General features: G+C 47.1%; 1 gene segment (V, D, J or C); it reads right to left on the minus strand.

Moving 5' to 3' along the window:
- Positions 1–6,264: 6,264 nt before the first annotated feature.
- LOC120402565 lies at positions 6,265–14,966 on the minus strand. The segment is given in 5 exon segments: positions 6,265–6,574; positions 9,600–9,706; positions 10,497–10,514; positions 10,953–11,285; positions 14,302–14,966. Coding segments are annotated over 5 exon segments (495 nt in total).
- Between the last annotated feature and the right edge of the window lie 2,858 nt (positions 14,967–17,824).

The raw sequence follows: 17,824 nt of genomic DNA on the forward strand, positions 1-17,824 counted from the left end.
TACTGAAATAGGTAACCAATCCTAACATATTGTAACATGATTATTTAACCAATTATATCCCACCACCTTAAGTAGTTTATACCCAACAAAATTAATTATACAGCAGACAGAAACTATCACAGAACCAGACAGAGATTATACAGACAAACAATCAGGAAATGGGGACTACAATGATAGAACAGCAAAATGAGGATTTCACATCCCAGCTATTGATAAGTGAGTTCTTGCCAGACAGGATGCTATCAAACTAAGTTTTCTTTAAATCTTCTAGGCTCTTCCCTTTCTCTGGAGGTGATAGGCATTATCAGGACAGGATTGTATTCCTAACAGCCCAACAGCATCTTATTTCAGTGTGACTGGTGAGGATGTGACCGTTCACTTCCCAGCTTATGGCTGGCTTCTACTGCTTAGCCAAAGGCCTTAGCCTAAGAACAGGGCCTCAGACTGTCACAGTAAGAGAAGGCCCTTACACTGGCAGACAGTGATTTTGAGTCTTTCTTTTATACCTCTATGACTAGCTAAGTGATAAGAATCATAGGTGCCGACTCCGTGGGTGCTCCAGGGCTGGAGCACCCACGGAGAAAAATTAGTGGATGCTGAACACCCACCGGCAGCTCCCCGTGGCCCCGCCCTGCCCTCCTGCTCCAGCTCATCTCCGCCTCCACCTCCTCCGCGAGCGCCACTGTATCCTGCTTCCCTCCCTTCCAGTGCTTGTGCTGTGAAACAGCTGTTTCGCGGGGCGGGGGGAAAGGGGGGAAGAGGGGGAACATGGCACGCTGAGGGAAGAGGCAGGACTGGGGCGGGAATTTGGGGAAGGGATCCTATAGGGGATGGGAGCGGGCGGAGTTGGGGTGGGACTTTGGGGAAGGGATTGGAATGGGGGTGGGGCTAGGGAAAGGGTCGAGTTGAGGCGGGGCCAGGGGCAGGGGGGCACGAGCACCTACCGGCACCGGAGAAAGTTGGTGCCTATGATAAGAATACAACTAAATTCTTAAAGTATAGGCCTTTGCAGACAGGCCTGAATATCTATATCCTAACACTCATCTTGGCATTGTTTCTGAGTCACATCATCTCAACTGTACAAATAAAGGCTTTGCAAATAGGGTTTCCTTATACTCTTTGCTGCCATCTACTGAAACATTGAGTCTACACACAGGTTACCTAAACCAACAAAAATTGACAGCTTTGGCCCAGTCATCCTTATGCCAGACTGAGTTTGGTTTTGGAAAGAGAATCAAAGGATGCTTTATGTCACCTCTGGACCTTACATATTCTAGACGGGGGAAGACCTGCTTCAATATCCCAAGGGTTGTACTAACTTGTGCTCAATGAATACACAGCCTCTAAAGGGGCATTGCAGCAGCTGGGAATAGCCAGAGTACACAGTGCTCCAGACCTGCTCCTGTAGTGCTCAAGAATGTCCCTGGCATGATGACACATACATCCAAGGAATTCTGTGCGGGGCCAGATCCATCAGTGTGGCAGTTCATTTATGCTGGTACAGTATTAAGGTGGTACAGCATAGGAATGAACTGGGCCTCTTAATGCTTCTCTACTCTTTTGGGGTGTGAGTTGGGGGCATGTATTTGGTCCTTACTTTTTGAACTTTCCTCAGTGGCAGCCATAATCTGTTACCTTGAAACTTATCTCTTCAAGGGTTATAATATCTTCTGTTTTCTTAGACAGTTCTTCCAGATCCAGCTTCCCTTCTCAGAAGGGTCAGTTATTCCAATTTCTATGACTTTTTATGATCCCTCACCCCAGTTCAAAGCAGTGTCAGGCAGAGCAGAACTGTGAGTTTATGCCTAGTTAACTAGGAACAAAATATCACCTCCTTCTTTCAATCACAGATGATGATTGAAGTGGTTTAGTGAGCCCACTAATTGGTTTTAAGGCTACAGTGAATTTGATGCTGGGAAAAGATGCTGGACTGACATTCTTTGGAGCCTGAAGTCCACCCAACAGGGACAGCATGGGCAGTGGTTGGTGCAGGCTTCTTCACACACTGCTCTGTGAGAATGCCCCATCCCTGACTTGCAGTGACCACCTCCATGAGTTAAAGGGGTGTTAAGTCTCCATGACCCATTTACTCCAAGCTTCTCTGCTGAGAATGGCAGCAAGGAGGCCAAATAATAGTGCTTGTAGGGGGTGGGGTTAGTGAGGTATGCCTGGTATATAGATTGTGGGGTTTTCCATGAGCAGGGTGAGAGCGATGCTGGGTCACATGACACCCTGTTTATTATCTGTAAACCACAGACAGAACAATGCTCGGAAGCGTGGCCCGCAGAACAGTACCACCTGCACTTTGACCTCTTGGAAATGCTTTGTATCATTGTAATCTCAGTGTTGCATATGGTTTTGAGAATGAGACCTACATTGGCTCACAGGTGGAATGGAATGATGACTCACCAATCACTTGTGACTCCGAGCGTTTAACCACATGCAGAGACCAACCCCCCAGGGCCTTGTTATTGAAACCTCTACTGCCTTTTCAATTCTGCATTGACACAATATGAACACCTCCTCCCCACATCCGCTATGCTCTCTGCCTTCACCACATCCTCACAGCTTTCTGCTGCTCCCCACCACACATCTTCTTGTCTCCCTTCCCCTGTCTTCAGGCTAACTGACTTGGGCTAAGATTGAGCCAGGTTTCTTGTGCTAGGAAAGGTCAGTATTTAGGTGGAAGACTTTCAAGGAGAAAGCAATTGGTACAGGGAGTGGTTTGGGTGACCCAGTAAGGGGCCCTTTCTCCTGTAAGTCAGCATTGACCCAAAGGCCCCTGCATGGTGCTAAGGGGTGCAGGGCTGCAAGAAAGGGTGTGGGTGACTCAGGAGATTACTTTCTCCCAACTAAGTCAATACTGACCCCAGTGTCCCACCATATTGCTGGGTGAAACAGTGTGGCTAGAGCTGAGAGGTAAAACCAAGATCCTATTTCTAATAATTGGGGATCCCATGCTGTGGCAACTTTAGGGCTATGCATCCTGTGCAGTTGCATTTGGCCCACATACTTCTGGGTCCCACGCCACATTCACACACCAGACAGTGTTACTCCAAGTTTTATGTGTGTTTCTGTGGCACCCACAGGCCATGGTACAGGTGCATTTCTGTCCCCACTCCCTCCTTGGTTAGTTGCCCTTCCTCTCCACCTCTTGGCTTGTACACACCATGAGGTTTTGAGGAATAGCCATGGACTTCCTAATACAGGGCCCCATCCCCACTCGCTAGTGTTGATGGTGGAGTACCCTGTCCCAGTTGGCTCCCTAGGCAAGGCAGAGACTTAGCCCATAGTAACAATCCAAAACACTGAATTTAGCCAGACATGTTCATGAGCTACTTGGTGGACGATGACAAAACCGCACATGTAAGAGGGGTTACTATACAGTGACTGTTAGCCTGTGCACAGTCACCCCTGCCCAATGATGTATCCTGGAGAGATTACATCAAATGATTTCACAATGGATGTCCAGTCACAATAAAACAAGGAGATCACTGTCTGCCTGTCTGTCTATCTGCCCTTAGTGGTCTTTAAGGATGCTTGGGTGAGGTGTCACCTATTTGCAGGAGGTTCAGCTCTTGGCTGACTCACTAGCTGGAAATTTGCTTCTGATCCCTTTGGTTGACTTGTGCTGTCTAGAAAGCTGGAAATCAGGCATCTTGTGTGGGTCTTACTGGGGCACAGAATGGAGACTAAACTACAGTAACTCCTTGGTTAACATTGTAGTTAAGTTCCTGAAAAATGTGACTTTAAGCGAAACAATATTAAGCAAATCCAATTTCCCCATAAGAATGTAACTAGAGGGGGTTAGGTTCCAGGGAAAATTTTTTGACCAGAGAAAAGACTATATTTTATATAGTATACATTTTAAACAATTTAATACTGTACACAGCAATGATGATTGTGAAGCTTGGCTGAGGGAGTGAAGTCAGAGGGTGGGATATTTCCCAGGGAATGCCTTACTGCTAAATGATGAACTAGCACTCGGCTGAGCCCTAAAGGGTTATCACATTGTTGTTAATGTAGACTCACACTCTATAAGGCAGCTCGAATGGAGGGAGGGGAGACAGCATGGCAGAGAGAGACAGAGACACACACCACACCATGTGTGAAAGAGAGCTTTGCATTGCCCTTTTAAGTATGCTGACCCCATTCTAAGTACATTGCCTTTTTAAGGAGATCAGCAAGTTGAGATGGCAGCTGCTGCCAGGTTCTGAGCCCTGTCATGCCACTCTCCCCCTCCTCCCCTCTGTGGATGGGGTAAAGGAGTGGGGGGCAGGAGCAGGGGGAGGGGGACACCCTGACATTAGCACCCCCTTCCCTCCCCCCAGCCCCCCTGCACAGCAAGCAGGAGGCTCCCAGGAGCAGCTCCAAGGCAGAGGGCAGGAGCAGCACATGGCAGTGGGGGAAGGGACAGCTGAATTACCTGGCAACTGATAGCCTGCTTGGCGGCTGCCGCACAGGGACGTTAGGGGAGCGGAGAGCTAATAAGGGGGCTGCCAGTCCATCCTGGTTCCAAGCCCCCACCAGTAGCGCTCCAATGGGCTCCTTTTTCTGCAAGCAGTGGACAAAGCAGGTGGCTGCCAAACAACATTATAAGGGAGCATTGCACAACTTTAAACGAGCATGTTCCCTAATTGATCAGCAACGACACAATGTTAACCGGGACGACTTTAAGTGAGGAGTTACTGTGCCTACTTCAGTTGTCTCTCAGCTTGTCCCTTTTTACTAATCCAGTTCTCTGATCTACTTTCACCCCTTGGTCCTGGCATCCGCAGGCTAGTTTCTGTGCCTGCCTTTATGCCATCCATGGCTGGGTCTGGCCTAAAATAGTGGTATAAAGCCATCTTTGCTCCCATTCCCTTGTTCCCTACACTCAGCTCAAATCTGGTGCAAGGGAGAACAGGGTCCAAGATGTTCCTACCCTGATCCACCTGAGCCCATCCATTCCTTTGCTTATATAGAACAAAGCAAAAAAGAAGAAAAAAAGCATAGTCTTAAAATAGGACATTTTCCATAGTTTTTCAGTAGGTAAGTGAAAGTGGGTGCCTAAATACCTTTGAGGGCCTTGGTCTTTGTATAGCTTCCCCAACTGCAAAGCCCTGGGAGAATGCCATCTAGGCATACAATGACCATCTTGTCCGATATACTGTCCCTGATAGGATCAATGCTGAAAGCTTCAAAGGAAACTGCAATACCTCTCATTATTATTATTTTTTACTTTGTCCAAACTATATAAGGCACCTTGCTGAATAGAAAGATACAGTCCATGCCCAGGAGAACTAACAGTCTAATCTTAGATATAAATAATAAAGCACCTAATGATACAGAATTCAAGGCCCTTCATTTTTGCTATTTATTGATTTTCACTGAAAAATTCCCAGGTGTTCAAAAAGCCAGTATTTCAGTTTTACTGATACTACCGATGTCAGTTTTACTGATTTTCACTCCAATTTTGGCTTTTTCGCACCTGACATTGCTTTGGAGAAGCTCCTCTTGTGACACTAGCCCTTCAGCATGGCCAGGGCACAGAGCCCCATCCACTTCCCCTGCTGGACAGAGCCTGTGCAGGGGAACAGGACAGGGCTGTGCTGAAGGGTTGGGGTCAGCAGGGGGCTCTGTCCAGCAGAGGGATCTGTACTTATGGGGGTGCAGCCTCCTGCTCCCCTCCTGACCCTGGCACTTCTGCGCAGCCCCAACTGCTTGTCCACAGTAGGGAAGTGAGAGGGGCATGGAGCTGGGTCCCGGAAGCTGAGACCACCTGACCACTGCAGGGAGTGGAAGGCTTCCACAGGGTAAGTACCCTCCCCCACACCCTGCCCACTGCACCCTGTGAGTACCACGCACCCCTCCCCTCCATGTGAGTATTGAGCACTCTTCCCCCACCCACCCACTGCCCTTCATTTTTTATTTCTACTGATTTTCTCATGTTTTTTAAATTTTTGAATAAACACCAATACATTCCCAGGATATTAAAAAACAAAACCAAAGCTGAAAAAGAAGGGCCTTGACAATATCATACCACTTTATTCCAGGAGGGAGGTCAGCAAGAGGTGGGAAGGGGGTGGGATTTCAGTGTACACCCTGATGCATGAGAACTCAAAGACCCCCGTATTATCCTAACTGCAGATGAGATTCTTTTCTAATCCCTGTCAATAAATGCAGACTAACATAGGCTCTGCATGGTGATGTGTGTCATTCCATGCTGCAGTGTGTGGACTCCAGCCCTGTAGCTATCAGAGAAAAGACACAAACTCAGGTTTTTCAAATGAAAAGAAACCAAGACTTTATTATGGCTTCAGGGGGCAGCCCCCTCAGTCCCTCACTATGAGTAGTCATCTAGCTTTTAAAGCTCTGGGGGTAGGGGGAGCCATCAGTGATTACTGAAAGAGCTGGATAGAGAGGAACTGCTCTACCCATCAAACCCCTCCACAGAATGGAATATCGGCAGAGTGGAGGCAGAAGCAAAATCCTTCTCCCTGGAGGATTCGGAGCAGTAGATAAATTTAGCTGTGCTCCTCCTGAGGTGCTGGAGACGAGTTCCAATTTATTCTCTGCTCAGCTTGTCACCAGCCTAAACAGAAGAAAGAAAAACACAAACAAAAGTGACCACCCCATAGAAACAATGGTCCAGATTCACAAGGTGCTGTGCATCACAGAGCAATGCAAAACAGTCAGTGCATCATCTGGCCCAGTGCACTTCCCCTCTTTGTTGCCAGTAGAGTCTCCACTGCCTTACATCTGGTGTCACTGCCATTCTGATTTGTTAGAGTTTTACACCCTTTTCACACAAGTCGTCACTGATCCACAGGTCCAGTGCTCTCAAATAGCTCTGTAAAAGTCCCTGGGAGGATCCCTTCAGTATGTCAGCACCCTTAGGGTCACACTCTCTCACTGGGGTAAGACACTCAGCTTCACTGCCTCATGGGACCCAACTCAGAGCCTTCAGCACCCATGCTTCATGCCGTGAGCTCCCTTCAGCAAGTCCAACTGAGTTGGACACAGAAGGGAGACTTACACACTCAAAGGGAGCAATGCACCCCTGAGTTCCTGTGTCAAGGTTCCTTCCCCACTCTGAACTTTAGGGTACAGATGTGGGGACCTGCATGGACACTTCTAAGCTTAATTACCAGCTTAGATCTGGTATCTCTGCCACCCCCTTCCCCCCGAGCACTACATTTTTTTTTCTGAGTAGTCTTGAGAGACTTCACCAATTTTCTGGTGAACACAGATCCAAACCCCTTGGATCTTAAAACAAGGAGAAATTAACCATCCCCCCTCCTTTCTCCCACCAACTCCTGGTGGATCCAGATCCAACCCCCTTGGATCTAAAAAACAAGGAAAAATCAATCAGGTATTAAGAAAAAGGCTTTTAATTAAAGAAAAGAAAGGTAGAAGAAAACACTCTGGGAGAGATTAGCATACCAGCTACTCTCACAGACAACAGATTCAAAACACAGAGGATGTTCCCCTGGGCAAAAACTTAGTACACCAATGAAAATATCCAAATACCCAATTTGATTCTACCTCTAATTTCACAAGACAGGTTACAAAGAAATAAACATAAACCTATTTATTCCTTTCTAAACTTACTACTCTGCTAAGAGGCTGCAGGGCCGCCCAGAGGATTCCGGGGGCCCGGGGTCTTCGGCGGCAGGGGGCTCTTCCGTTCTGGGACCCGCCGCCAAAGTGCCCCGAAGACCCGCGGCGGGAGCCCCCCGCGCCGAATTACTGCCGAAGCGGGACCCGCCGCCGAAGCGCAGCCCAGTCTTCGGCGGCGGGGGGGGTCCCCGCCGCGGGCCTTAGGGGCACTTCGGCGGCGGGTCCCGGAACAGAAGGGGCCCCCCACCGCCGAAGACCGGGCTGCGCGGCGGCGGCGGCGGCGGGTCCCGTCCCGCTCCGTCCCGCTCCCCCCCTTACCCGAGCGCTTCTCCGGCGGGGCCTGAGCTCCGTCCCGCTCAGAGCCGCGTGGTGAGGGGCGGGGCTGTGAGCTCCACACCCAGCGGAGGCAGCTGCCCCGCCCCCTCCCCACGCCGCTCTGAGCGGGGCGGCTCAGGCCCCGTTGGAGCTCCCAGCCCCGCCCCCTCACCACGCGGCTCGGATCGGGGCGGGGCTCAGCCGGAGACTCGGCGCTTGATGCGCTGAGGCTCCAGGAGAGGGGCGGAGGCGTGAGCCTCCGCTCTTCTCTTGGGGGCCCCTGCGGAGCCCGGGGCCCGGGGCAAATTGCCCCCTTTGCCCCCCCCCTCTGGGCGGCCCTGAGAGGCTGGTTCCTTGATCTTTTCCACTCCGGCTGAAACTGAAACTCTCAACAAAGGAAAAACTTCCCTCCTTCCTTTTGAAACATCTTGTTCCCCCATTGGTTCCTCTGGTCAGGTGTCAGCTAGACTAGGTGAACTTCTTAACCCTTTACAGGTAAAAGAGGCATTAACCCTTAACTATCTGTTTATGACATCCTGACTCTGCAGTGACTCTCAGCCAGCACAGAAAGCAGCCCACATGATACAACCCACCCTGGTCCCTCCCCAGTCCTTTGTTCTTCAGTTGGTCACACCCAGCTGGCTTCCTAAGGAAGGTGGCCAATCCATGGTCATTTGTTGCAAGGTGCAAAATGTCCTGGCAATTGGAGTGGCCAGTGTCTTCTGGGACAATCCATGGGCATGGGGACCGGGACCCCAGGCAGGTAGGCATCAGTCCCACCTATATCTCTGAGTCTCTGCAATGAGTAAACACCCTTTTCCTCCCACCTATTTAAACATGCCCCACATAGGGTAAACTGAGCCACATACAAGAGTCATCCAAAATGTTATGAAAAAGTCCAGTGCCATCACACAAGTGTATTATTATTTTTTATTGTTTGTATTGCCATTGTGCCTAAGAGCCCCAGTCATGGACCAGGACCCCACTGTTCTAGGCACTGTACAAACATAGAACAAAGACTCAGTGAGAAAATAGAGATGGGAAAGACTTAATGCAGTAGCCAGCATCGTGCCCATCTGTCCATAACTCCCTGGATTGGTCCATAAGGTCTATGTTCTAGTGCTTTGTCCAAGCCGAGGTTTAAATGAGTCATGTGATGGCACTTCCACCACATCCCTCAAGGAGATCATTCAACCAAACATCATTCAACAGTCAAAAGTCTCCCCTGTATTCAAATTCATCCCATTAACCCCAGGATCTCCTCAGAAACCACTTAGCTATTCCTCTCCATGTGCACTCTTTCCAATACACATAGAATGTTAACATAGCCACCATAGTCATACTCTAGAGAAGCTATAGTTAATTCTTTTGAGCTTTCCTCATGTGTTAACAAGTGCCCTGAAAAGGAATATTTGTGTTGGGTATCAGGAAACCTTTCCTAACAGTGAGTTTCTATTAGACTGTGAAAGGGAAGTGGTGGAAACCTCATCATTTGGGACATTATACTAGACTAGACAAAGCCCTGCAAGATATATGGAAAACAACCTTTCAATGGCTGGGAGAAGGAAGGACAAGATTGTAGGTCTTTGCCCATTGCTAGCATTCTCTGCATCCGATGTCCCTGTTGCATCCTTGAACCTCTGATTTTGCCAACCCAAACAAAAACCAACTGGCCAGCCTACCTTGACTCGCCACACCAGAGCGCTCACCAGCAAGGCATAGAGCATGGCTTTCCACAAGAGCACCAGGTAGGTGAACTTTGTAGAGTTGCCAGATCGCATGTAGGATTCTGTAAATCAAACACTGATTATTTATGGAATTATATAATCTGGGGAAACTACATCTAGAGTATCAACAGTCAAATAAGAAATCCACAGTGAGGAATAGAAGGTCTTAATATACATCACTGAAAAACTGGGCTGGATATCTGGTTACACCAGGCACCCAAATAAAACTGAATAGCATGGCATTTGTATTTATATTCCTGATATTCACTGGCTCTTTAATGCTTTTAATGCCTCACAGAGCCATTTGGAGAATACCTGTTTCATAGATGGGCCTTCTATGAGTAATAACTAAGCTGGTAACTTTCCAGTCTGAAGACATCTTCTGTTTATAATTATACTGAAGGAGAGGGAAGACTGAGGGAGGAAATCTGATTGGATGAGGAAGGTCCCATGATCCCCTTTGTGTAATTTACAAAGGGAGCCTCCGGAGGAGGCATTCTCAGTGCACTGTCTCTCACATGCAGGTTTTTCTTTTGCACTTTTTAGTTATCTTTTATTCATATACTCTACCGGACATTTTAGACTGGAAGTTCTTGCTTCTCTCTTAGTGCAGAGAAACATAACACATTTCCCCCACATAATAGTCTAGTCTCCTGTGGGCTGTAGTACTTTGGTCTAATTTTGGTTGTTAGCTTTAGTGTGGGGGTGTTGGTGGCTTGTGATATTCATATATAGATGATCCAGTGGTCCCCTGTGGACTTAAACTCTTCCTGACACACCCTGTACACAGTGTCTGCTAGTAAGGGAGTTTAAATTCCTGGAGAGATAGAGGCAGTGAGAGGAAATGCCTACCTTCAGTGATGCCACACCCTGAAAGGCAAAGAAAGGATTGTAAGCCACAGTTTCCTCAGAGCTGACAGAATACAGGCTTCAGATTTTCTGGGATGTTACATACTGATGGTATTAGTGGTACTTACTCATATTATTTAGATTATAGACTCTTCAGAGTGTTTCTTAGCTAAATTCTCTAAAGAGCTATGAAAATGTGCTTGACTATATACATGTATAAAAAGATTATGCCCGTGCAAATATGTATTGCTGTGAACATACACATATAGTCCTGGCACATACTCTTACATGTACTCTTATATGTGTGTCCATGAACCTGCACATTTGCAGATGAACACTGTCTTTGTCTTTGTGTTTCTGTGGGGATTATTTTCTCTCTCTTTCATCTCCTTTTGCTTTTGTTTTCACTTTGATTGTTTTCCATTTCATATGATAATGTAATGCTCAATCACTACTCACCATCTCCACCTCTGATCACTTCATACTGGATCTCATCCAGGTGGAACTTCACAGCACACCGGAAACTGTTCTTGGAGTTGAACCACTCTTGGGTTGAGATCCTCAGGCGGCTGGTCAGTGAGTATGATTTTGATGTGTCATCCCAAGTGGAAAACTCATCTGTCCTCACCCCGTCTTCCCTGTCAGCATTATTCACCTGCCAGACCAGCTTGATGTGGTCAGGGTAGAAATTTCTGGCCAGGCACACCAGAGTGGCCTTCCCCTTCTCTTTGATCTCCTGCTTTGACGGGGGAAAGATGGCCACTTTGGGGGAGGTGATATTGAGCCCAACCTCTGGAAAAGAAAGCAACATGGCACAGACGGCCCTGAACAAACACTCCTGCCTTGTGCCAACAACCCCTCAGGGTACTGATTGTGTCTTTGCTCTCGATACAACATTAATAATGCAAGGAAACCACACAGACATGGCTAGACCCCAAGGCACCATGTTTACTAACTAGATCAGAACATAGCAGGCCTAGCTACATATAGACTATGTCTGAGACAGAGTTCTGGTGCCTTCTGCAACAGAAGACTGGGAGGCACACTAGGGGACTTCAAACTCCCAAATTATTTAAAGGGATACTACCGAACCCATGCCTCCATACTGACAGGGAAATGTATCCCAGGGTGTTATCAGACAAAACATGCAGTGTGTTCCTTGTATGCAGTGTGCTGCATTGTAAGACACAAGAAGCAATATGTTCATAGCAATTACAGAGTGTTTGGGGAGGTGTAATAAGACACAATAAAAGCAGCAAAGAGTCCTGTGGCACCTTATAGACTAACAGATGTATTACAGGATGAGCTTTCGTGGGTGAATACCCACTTCATCAGATGCACGTAAGCTCATGCTCCAATATGTCTGTTAGTCTATAAGGTGCCACAGGACTCTTTGCTGCTTTTACAGATCCAGACTAACACGGCTACCCCTCTGATACTTAAGACATAATAGTGTATTACTCAGAATTATGCTACAATGTGATCGGTTTACAGGCCCCATTCAGGCATTGGCAGGGAAGGAGTTAACCTTCCCCCTCTGGCTGGAGGAAGGCTCTCCAGGAAGAGGCCTGGAGCTGCAGCTGAGAGATGGACCCTCACCAAATTGAGCAACTCCAGATCACTGCTTTGGCCTTAACTGGCACAGCCTTACATCTTGACTTTCAGATTTGGCTGTGGTATCTGTGCTTGGCCCTTAAAGGGGCATCACATTCCTTACATAAGCTTCTCTGTTTTATTACAAAGGTGCCAAACTCCTGCTAGAGATGTAGAATCTTTTCCTGCCTTGGCTGGCCTGTCGTGGCAAACCCTCGAGGAATAGAGAGTGGAGACATGGAAACAGATAGAGGCATACAGACAGAGAATACCCTTTGGGAACGTGGCATTCTGAGATACAACATGCCCTGTGTTACTGATGATAAGCTCACATCATCTTATTCTCCCCTTAAAATGCTAGCATTAGTTTTGAAGCTACAGTATCTAGTATTTTCCTTTTCCTTGTAGGCAACTCTCTGCCATATGATCCCTTTTATTGTCCCCACCATCATAATTAGTGTTTTGTTTTACGAACTGTTTTCTGTTGTCTTCAATGCCTCTCTGGCATATGTAAATGCTCAGTGTGCTGATCAGATCCTGCCCTCGAGGAATAGAGAGAGGAGACATGGAAACAGAGAGAGAAACAAAGACAAACATACAGAGAAGAAAAAGGAGGACAAGGAGAGAGGGCAGGAGAGAGAGAGCTAGGGAAAGAAAGGCAAAGAAAGAGACAGAGCTAGAGAAGGATAAAACACAGAGACAAGGTAGGAGAGATAATATCTTTTATTGGAACCAGGGCTGCCCGGGGGGAGGGGGGGCAAGTGGGGCAATTTGCCCTAGGCCCCCATGAGAGTTTTTCGGGGCCCCTGGAGCGGGGTCCTTCACTCGCTCCGGGGACCCTGGAAAACTCTTGCAAGGCCCGGGCCCCTGGAGCTTCTTCTTCTCCGGGTCTTTGGCAGCAATTCGGCGGCGGGGGGTCCTTCCGCTCCGGGACCCACCAACGAAGTTCCCCAAAGACCCACAGCGTGGGGGGGGTCCTTCTGCCTTGGGACCCGCTGCCGAAGTGCCCCGAAGACCCGTGGTGGGAGGTCCTTCCACCCCGGGACCCGCCGCCAAAGTGCCAGGTCTTCAGCGGCAATTCGGCAGCGGGGTCCCCCTGCTGCCAAAGACCCCAGACCCCCTGAATCCTCTGGGTGGCCCTGATTGGAACAACTTCTGTTGGTGAGAGAGACAAGCTTTCAAGCTCCACAAAGATCTTCTTCAGGCCTGGAATCAGACCTTTCTGACCAACAGAAGTTGGTCCAATAAAAGATATTACCTCTCCTCCCTTGTCACTCTAATATCCTGGGACCAACACAGCTGCAACAACACGGCAAAACACACAGAAAACATAGAAGGCCAGAGAAATGGACAGACTAGGAATGAAATAGAGATTGAGACATACAGGGAGACACATAGAAAGAGAGAATCTGAAAGAAATCTATTGATACAGTAGCCTAGGAATAGTCTATTTTATATACCCTCTTGCCAAAGTCAATGTTTTTTGATAGGTGAGTACACTATCATCCTTTCCTCCCCCCCCCCCTTATATTCATGGCAAGGCCAATTGGGTAGAGATTGTGCCTTGAATAATTGTCTTGCCAGTTTTCCCTCACCTCCACTCGTGTGAATGCTACATGTCACTAGCATAAGGGAAACTTTTAAGCGTCCTTCAGGGGAGTGGGGAGATAAATCATGACCTCTTACCTGTAACAGTGAGCACAGTGCCAGCTCCGAAGATAAGGGGAGAGGTATTAGAACACAGCTGTAAACTGTCAGAATAAAACCCACAACTGCTAAAGCCTAGCCCAGCCCCCACTGCTTCCCAACTCAGGAAACTTTGTAGCGATCATGGCCAGATTGTATCACTGGAGACTACAATCAGACTAAGCTCTGGCATTAGACAGCAAAAGACAGGAGGCAAAGAGGAGTGTATGATTCTACAATGTCCTTTCTATCTTAGCTATCTCAAAACAGCCCCTAGAGAGGGTGAAAGAGCGGGACAAGAGAGAACTGTGTGCAGAAGACAAAGAGAGACAAAGAGAGAGAGGGAATAAGAACATTACAGAGAAAGGAAAATCAAGACAAAGATAGAGTGACAGACAGTCAGTCAGACATTTTACTGGGGTCAGTGAGAGAAGACTGTTGTGGAGTGCAACAGTCCCAGAGATGCCATCAGGCTATGCTCCCCCAGACACACCACCACCATCTCTATCCCCAGTAGCCCGTTCCTTACCCAACACCATGAGCCTGGTCCCATCTCCGAAGTACTGCTCTAGTTACACAGTGAGGCAGGAGAGTTGCAAAAACCACATGGACTGGGGATGAGTCCTCTCCCCCGCCCCCAGCCTCCTTACTCCCTTCAGGAATGGCTGGAGAGAGCTGTTACTTCTTTCCTTCTCCTGTCACAGGATTCCCAGTGAGTGTTCATGTTATAATATATCTCAGCCCAGAGAGGACACAAGGAGTAAGTCACTGCAACATCCCCCCCCCCCCACCATCTCATTTTATCTTTTTAGCCCTATGTAATTGCTCTGTAGAGTGAGGTGATTGACCTAGTACCATGGAAGAATCCAAAACAAATTAAACACACATATGGCTCAGAGTACAACATGCTATAACACCAGCTACGGTAAAAACACGGGGCTATCAATCCACAGGCTCCAGGGCTTGTCTTGGCCATTGCTTGGTGTCAGGCCTGCCGCTATGATAACAGATGGCACTAGCAGCTACTTTATGGATGGGGTGGGGGTCACACATGCCTCTGAAGCATCTGGTATTAGCTATGGGTCATTGGACTAGATGGACCAGAGGTCTGTTCCAGTAAGTGGGACACAGGACTAGGTGAAGCATTGGTCAGGTTTTATATGGCAATACCTCAATAATAACACAAACAACACACAACTCGAGCTTCTCTCTTACCTAGGACAGTGAGTTTGGTGCCATTGCCAAAGTATTGTCTTTCAGAGTTCACACCATTATGCAGCTGCAGGAAAACCTCCCTCCAAACTCACTCTGCTCAACCTACCCTGCAATCTATCCCCCTCCTTGCCATGCACAAACAGAAGGAGAAACCAAAGGCACAGCAAATTATAATGCCATTGAAATAAGAGATGGAAACCATCTGTTAGGTCACACCAAGTCCATCCCTACTGGGGGCCAATACAAGTCTGGTCCCTGCAGTGTCTTCTTCAGGGCTCTATCTACTCCAGGTTTAAATGACTCAACTGATGGGAGATTCACTCAGACTCACTGTAGGAAATACTTTCTAATATCTATCCAGAATCCTTCCTTTTGCTCATGGTCATCCTGGTATCTCTCACCCCCTCCCTCATCTAAGTCTTATCTTACTTGATGTTTACACTCCGTTAAAACAAATATTGATTCATATGAGGTTAGCAAGGACCTTCCGGTCCATTCCCCTCTGTCACGGTAGGACTGAGTTTACTGTCCCTAAACCATCCCTAATAGATGGGCTTCTAGTCTCTGCCTTGATCTCCAGAGGTAGTGATTCCACATAATTCCTTAGCAGCTTGTCCCATCCCCTAGGCTGTTCAGAATTTCCTGAACACAATAAGGATAAAGGTTTTTCAGCAAGCATCGAGGGGAGATCCTCTCTGCTCCATTAGGTATTCTTCCATGTCTTGACCAGAAACCTTCAAAGTGCACTTTGCAACATTGTTGGCTGCAGTCAGTCTGGGTCCTACACCTTGAATTCCTTCAGGCCAGGTACCTGAGACTTACTCATATCTGATAAAGATTTGTTAATCACTTAAAAATTACTATATGACTCTCTGTGACTGTCTCTGTTGTGGAAATCACCATCAATAACTCATAATCCTTCTACATCCTCATTACAAAGGGGCTGGTGCAATCAAAAGACTGGTGCTAGCAAGTACATTGACCCTGGGGAGAATTGTGTGCCAATGACAACACAGTGGTCATTTTTTCAGGGTTATATAGGCAGCCTTGTTTTGCCCATCAAAGTTGGGGACATCCAAATCCAAATGGGGGGCCTACACCCAAAAGCCTTTTATTGTGTTTGAACCACATGCATTAGACCTAGCTTTCTATTGTCAGTAAGAAGCATCTGCTCCTGGGATTTTTGGATTCTCATTGCACTAAGCTTTCCATTGGCTAAATGATCCCTTTTCCTTGGATAGCTGTGCCAAGAAGTCTGCCCCATTTGGTCTGTTGTTAGGGGTCCTGTGTCCAAGTGGATGGAAAAAGAGCAACTGGGAATTAGAGCACAAGGTATCTGGGAGCACGGCTTGTGACAAAACGGATTGTTTGTTTGTTGTTCTATTTTGTCTGTTAAAAATATCATGCATATTTGTTTGGCTTACCCTGTCATCCCAGACAAAACATGTGTATGTTCAATCCCAAAGGGACCAGAGTTACTGAAGTTAATGGACTCTGGTTTGATCCCTATACACTATTGTTTGTGCTGTCTAAAATGTGATTGTAACTCAGTCCCCGCTGGACAGATGCGCTGATGCATGTGTTGGTTTTTAATGCTCTGTAGCCCCAGAATAACTAGCTCTCTAGAGGAATACTTACACCTTTGTGGATCAGAGAGATTTTTCAGAGGTTGTTATATTAATACAAATTTAGTATACACAGATATATCACAGCCCTTCACCCTTCCTAATTGTTTGCCAGGGCAGCCCCATTATTCACATACATTACATTCATTCAGCAACCCACAAGGAATTTTATGTCCTTACCTAGAACGGTGAGTTTAGTCCCTTCTCCGAAGTAGGCTTGGTAATTGACACATTGGGAAAACACCAGCTCAATAACCAAAGGAGGATGTGGATGGGGGGTTGTTCTCAAAAGGGGAGATCTGGGATTTCAAGGGATTATAAAGAAAAATGGGATTTTCTTACCTAACACAGTGAGTTTTGTGTCTGCACCGAAATAGACTTTATCGTTGGTCACAGTGACAAGGGGCTGAATCATAAGCAGAAGAAAGGGATATGCTCCAGATGATGTGGATAGACATAAGAGGTGTTTACTTTATCTAAAATCCCAGAGATGTGAGGGCCACTCAGCCCTAGTTTAGTGATCATTGGCATAAAAACAGCCTGCATTGCTTCTGTGCAATACTAAGCATTAACTAGAGTACTGTTCGTTAGTTATTGATCCTATTATTGTTTTATTTAAATTTCACACTCCAATTGCTTTACAGACATTATCTAAACAGTCCTCACCTACTCCGGTGAGATCAATACATATTGTCCCCATTTTACAGATGGGGAAACTGAGGTGCCCAAGGTTATCAAGCAAGTCAGTGACAGTGCCAAGAACAGAACCTCTTGGTGACTAGTAGCTCCAGATTCCCAGTGCTGTGTTCTAAGGAGTAGGCAGCCTTTCGCTCTGTAACTAGAGGGTGTACAATATTCTATGAAGTAGTTACTTAATGGGACCTAGGAATAACTATAAAAAGGTGCTTGCAGAGAGTGAATTTTATCCCTGAATTAAAGCAAAGAGCTCTTGATTTCGTCTCCTCTTCTATCAGAGTGCCAAAGTCCTAGGAAGACCCTGATAGAACACTATGGTGTTTCCTAGTAGATTAAAGAAATCAACCCTAAATCCCAAAAATAGTCCTGGAGGTTCAGTCACTGCCATCCCTGAGTTAATAATGAGGAGGGTCAAAAAGAAGCCTTAATCCTGTCACTATGATCAGCCAAGCCCAAAGGATACAGGAAGCTGAACTGGAGACTGAAAGATCCAACGGAGTTTTACACTTAAATCAC

Source organism: Mauremys reevesii, linkage group 1 (assembly GCF_016161935.1).
Source record: "Mauremys reevesii isolate NIE-2019 linkage group 1, ASM1616193v1, whole genome shotgun sequence".
In the NCBI taxonomy this organism is placed as follows: Eukaryota; Metazoa; Chordata; order Testudines; family Geoemydidae; genus Mauremys; species Mauremys reevesii.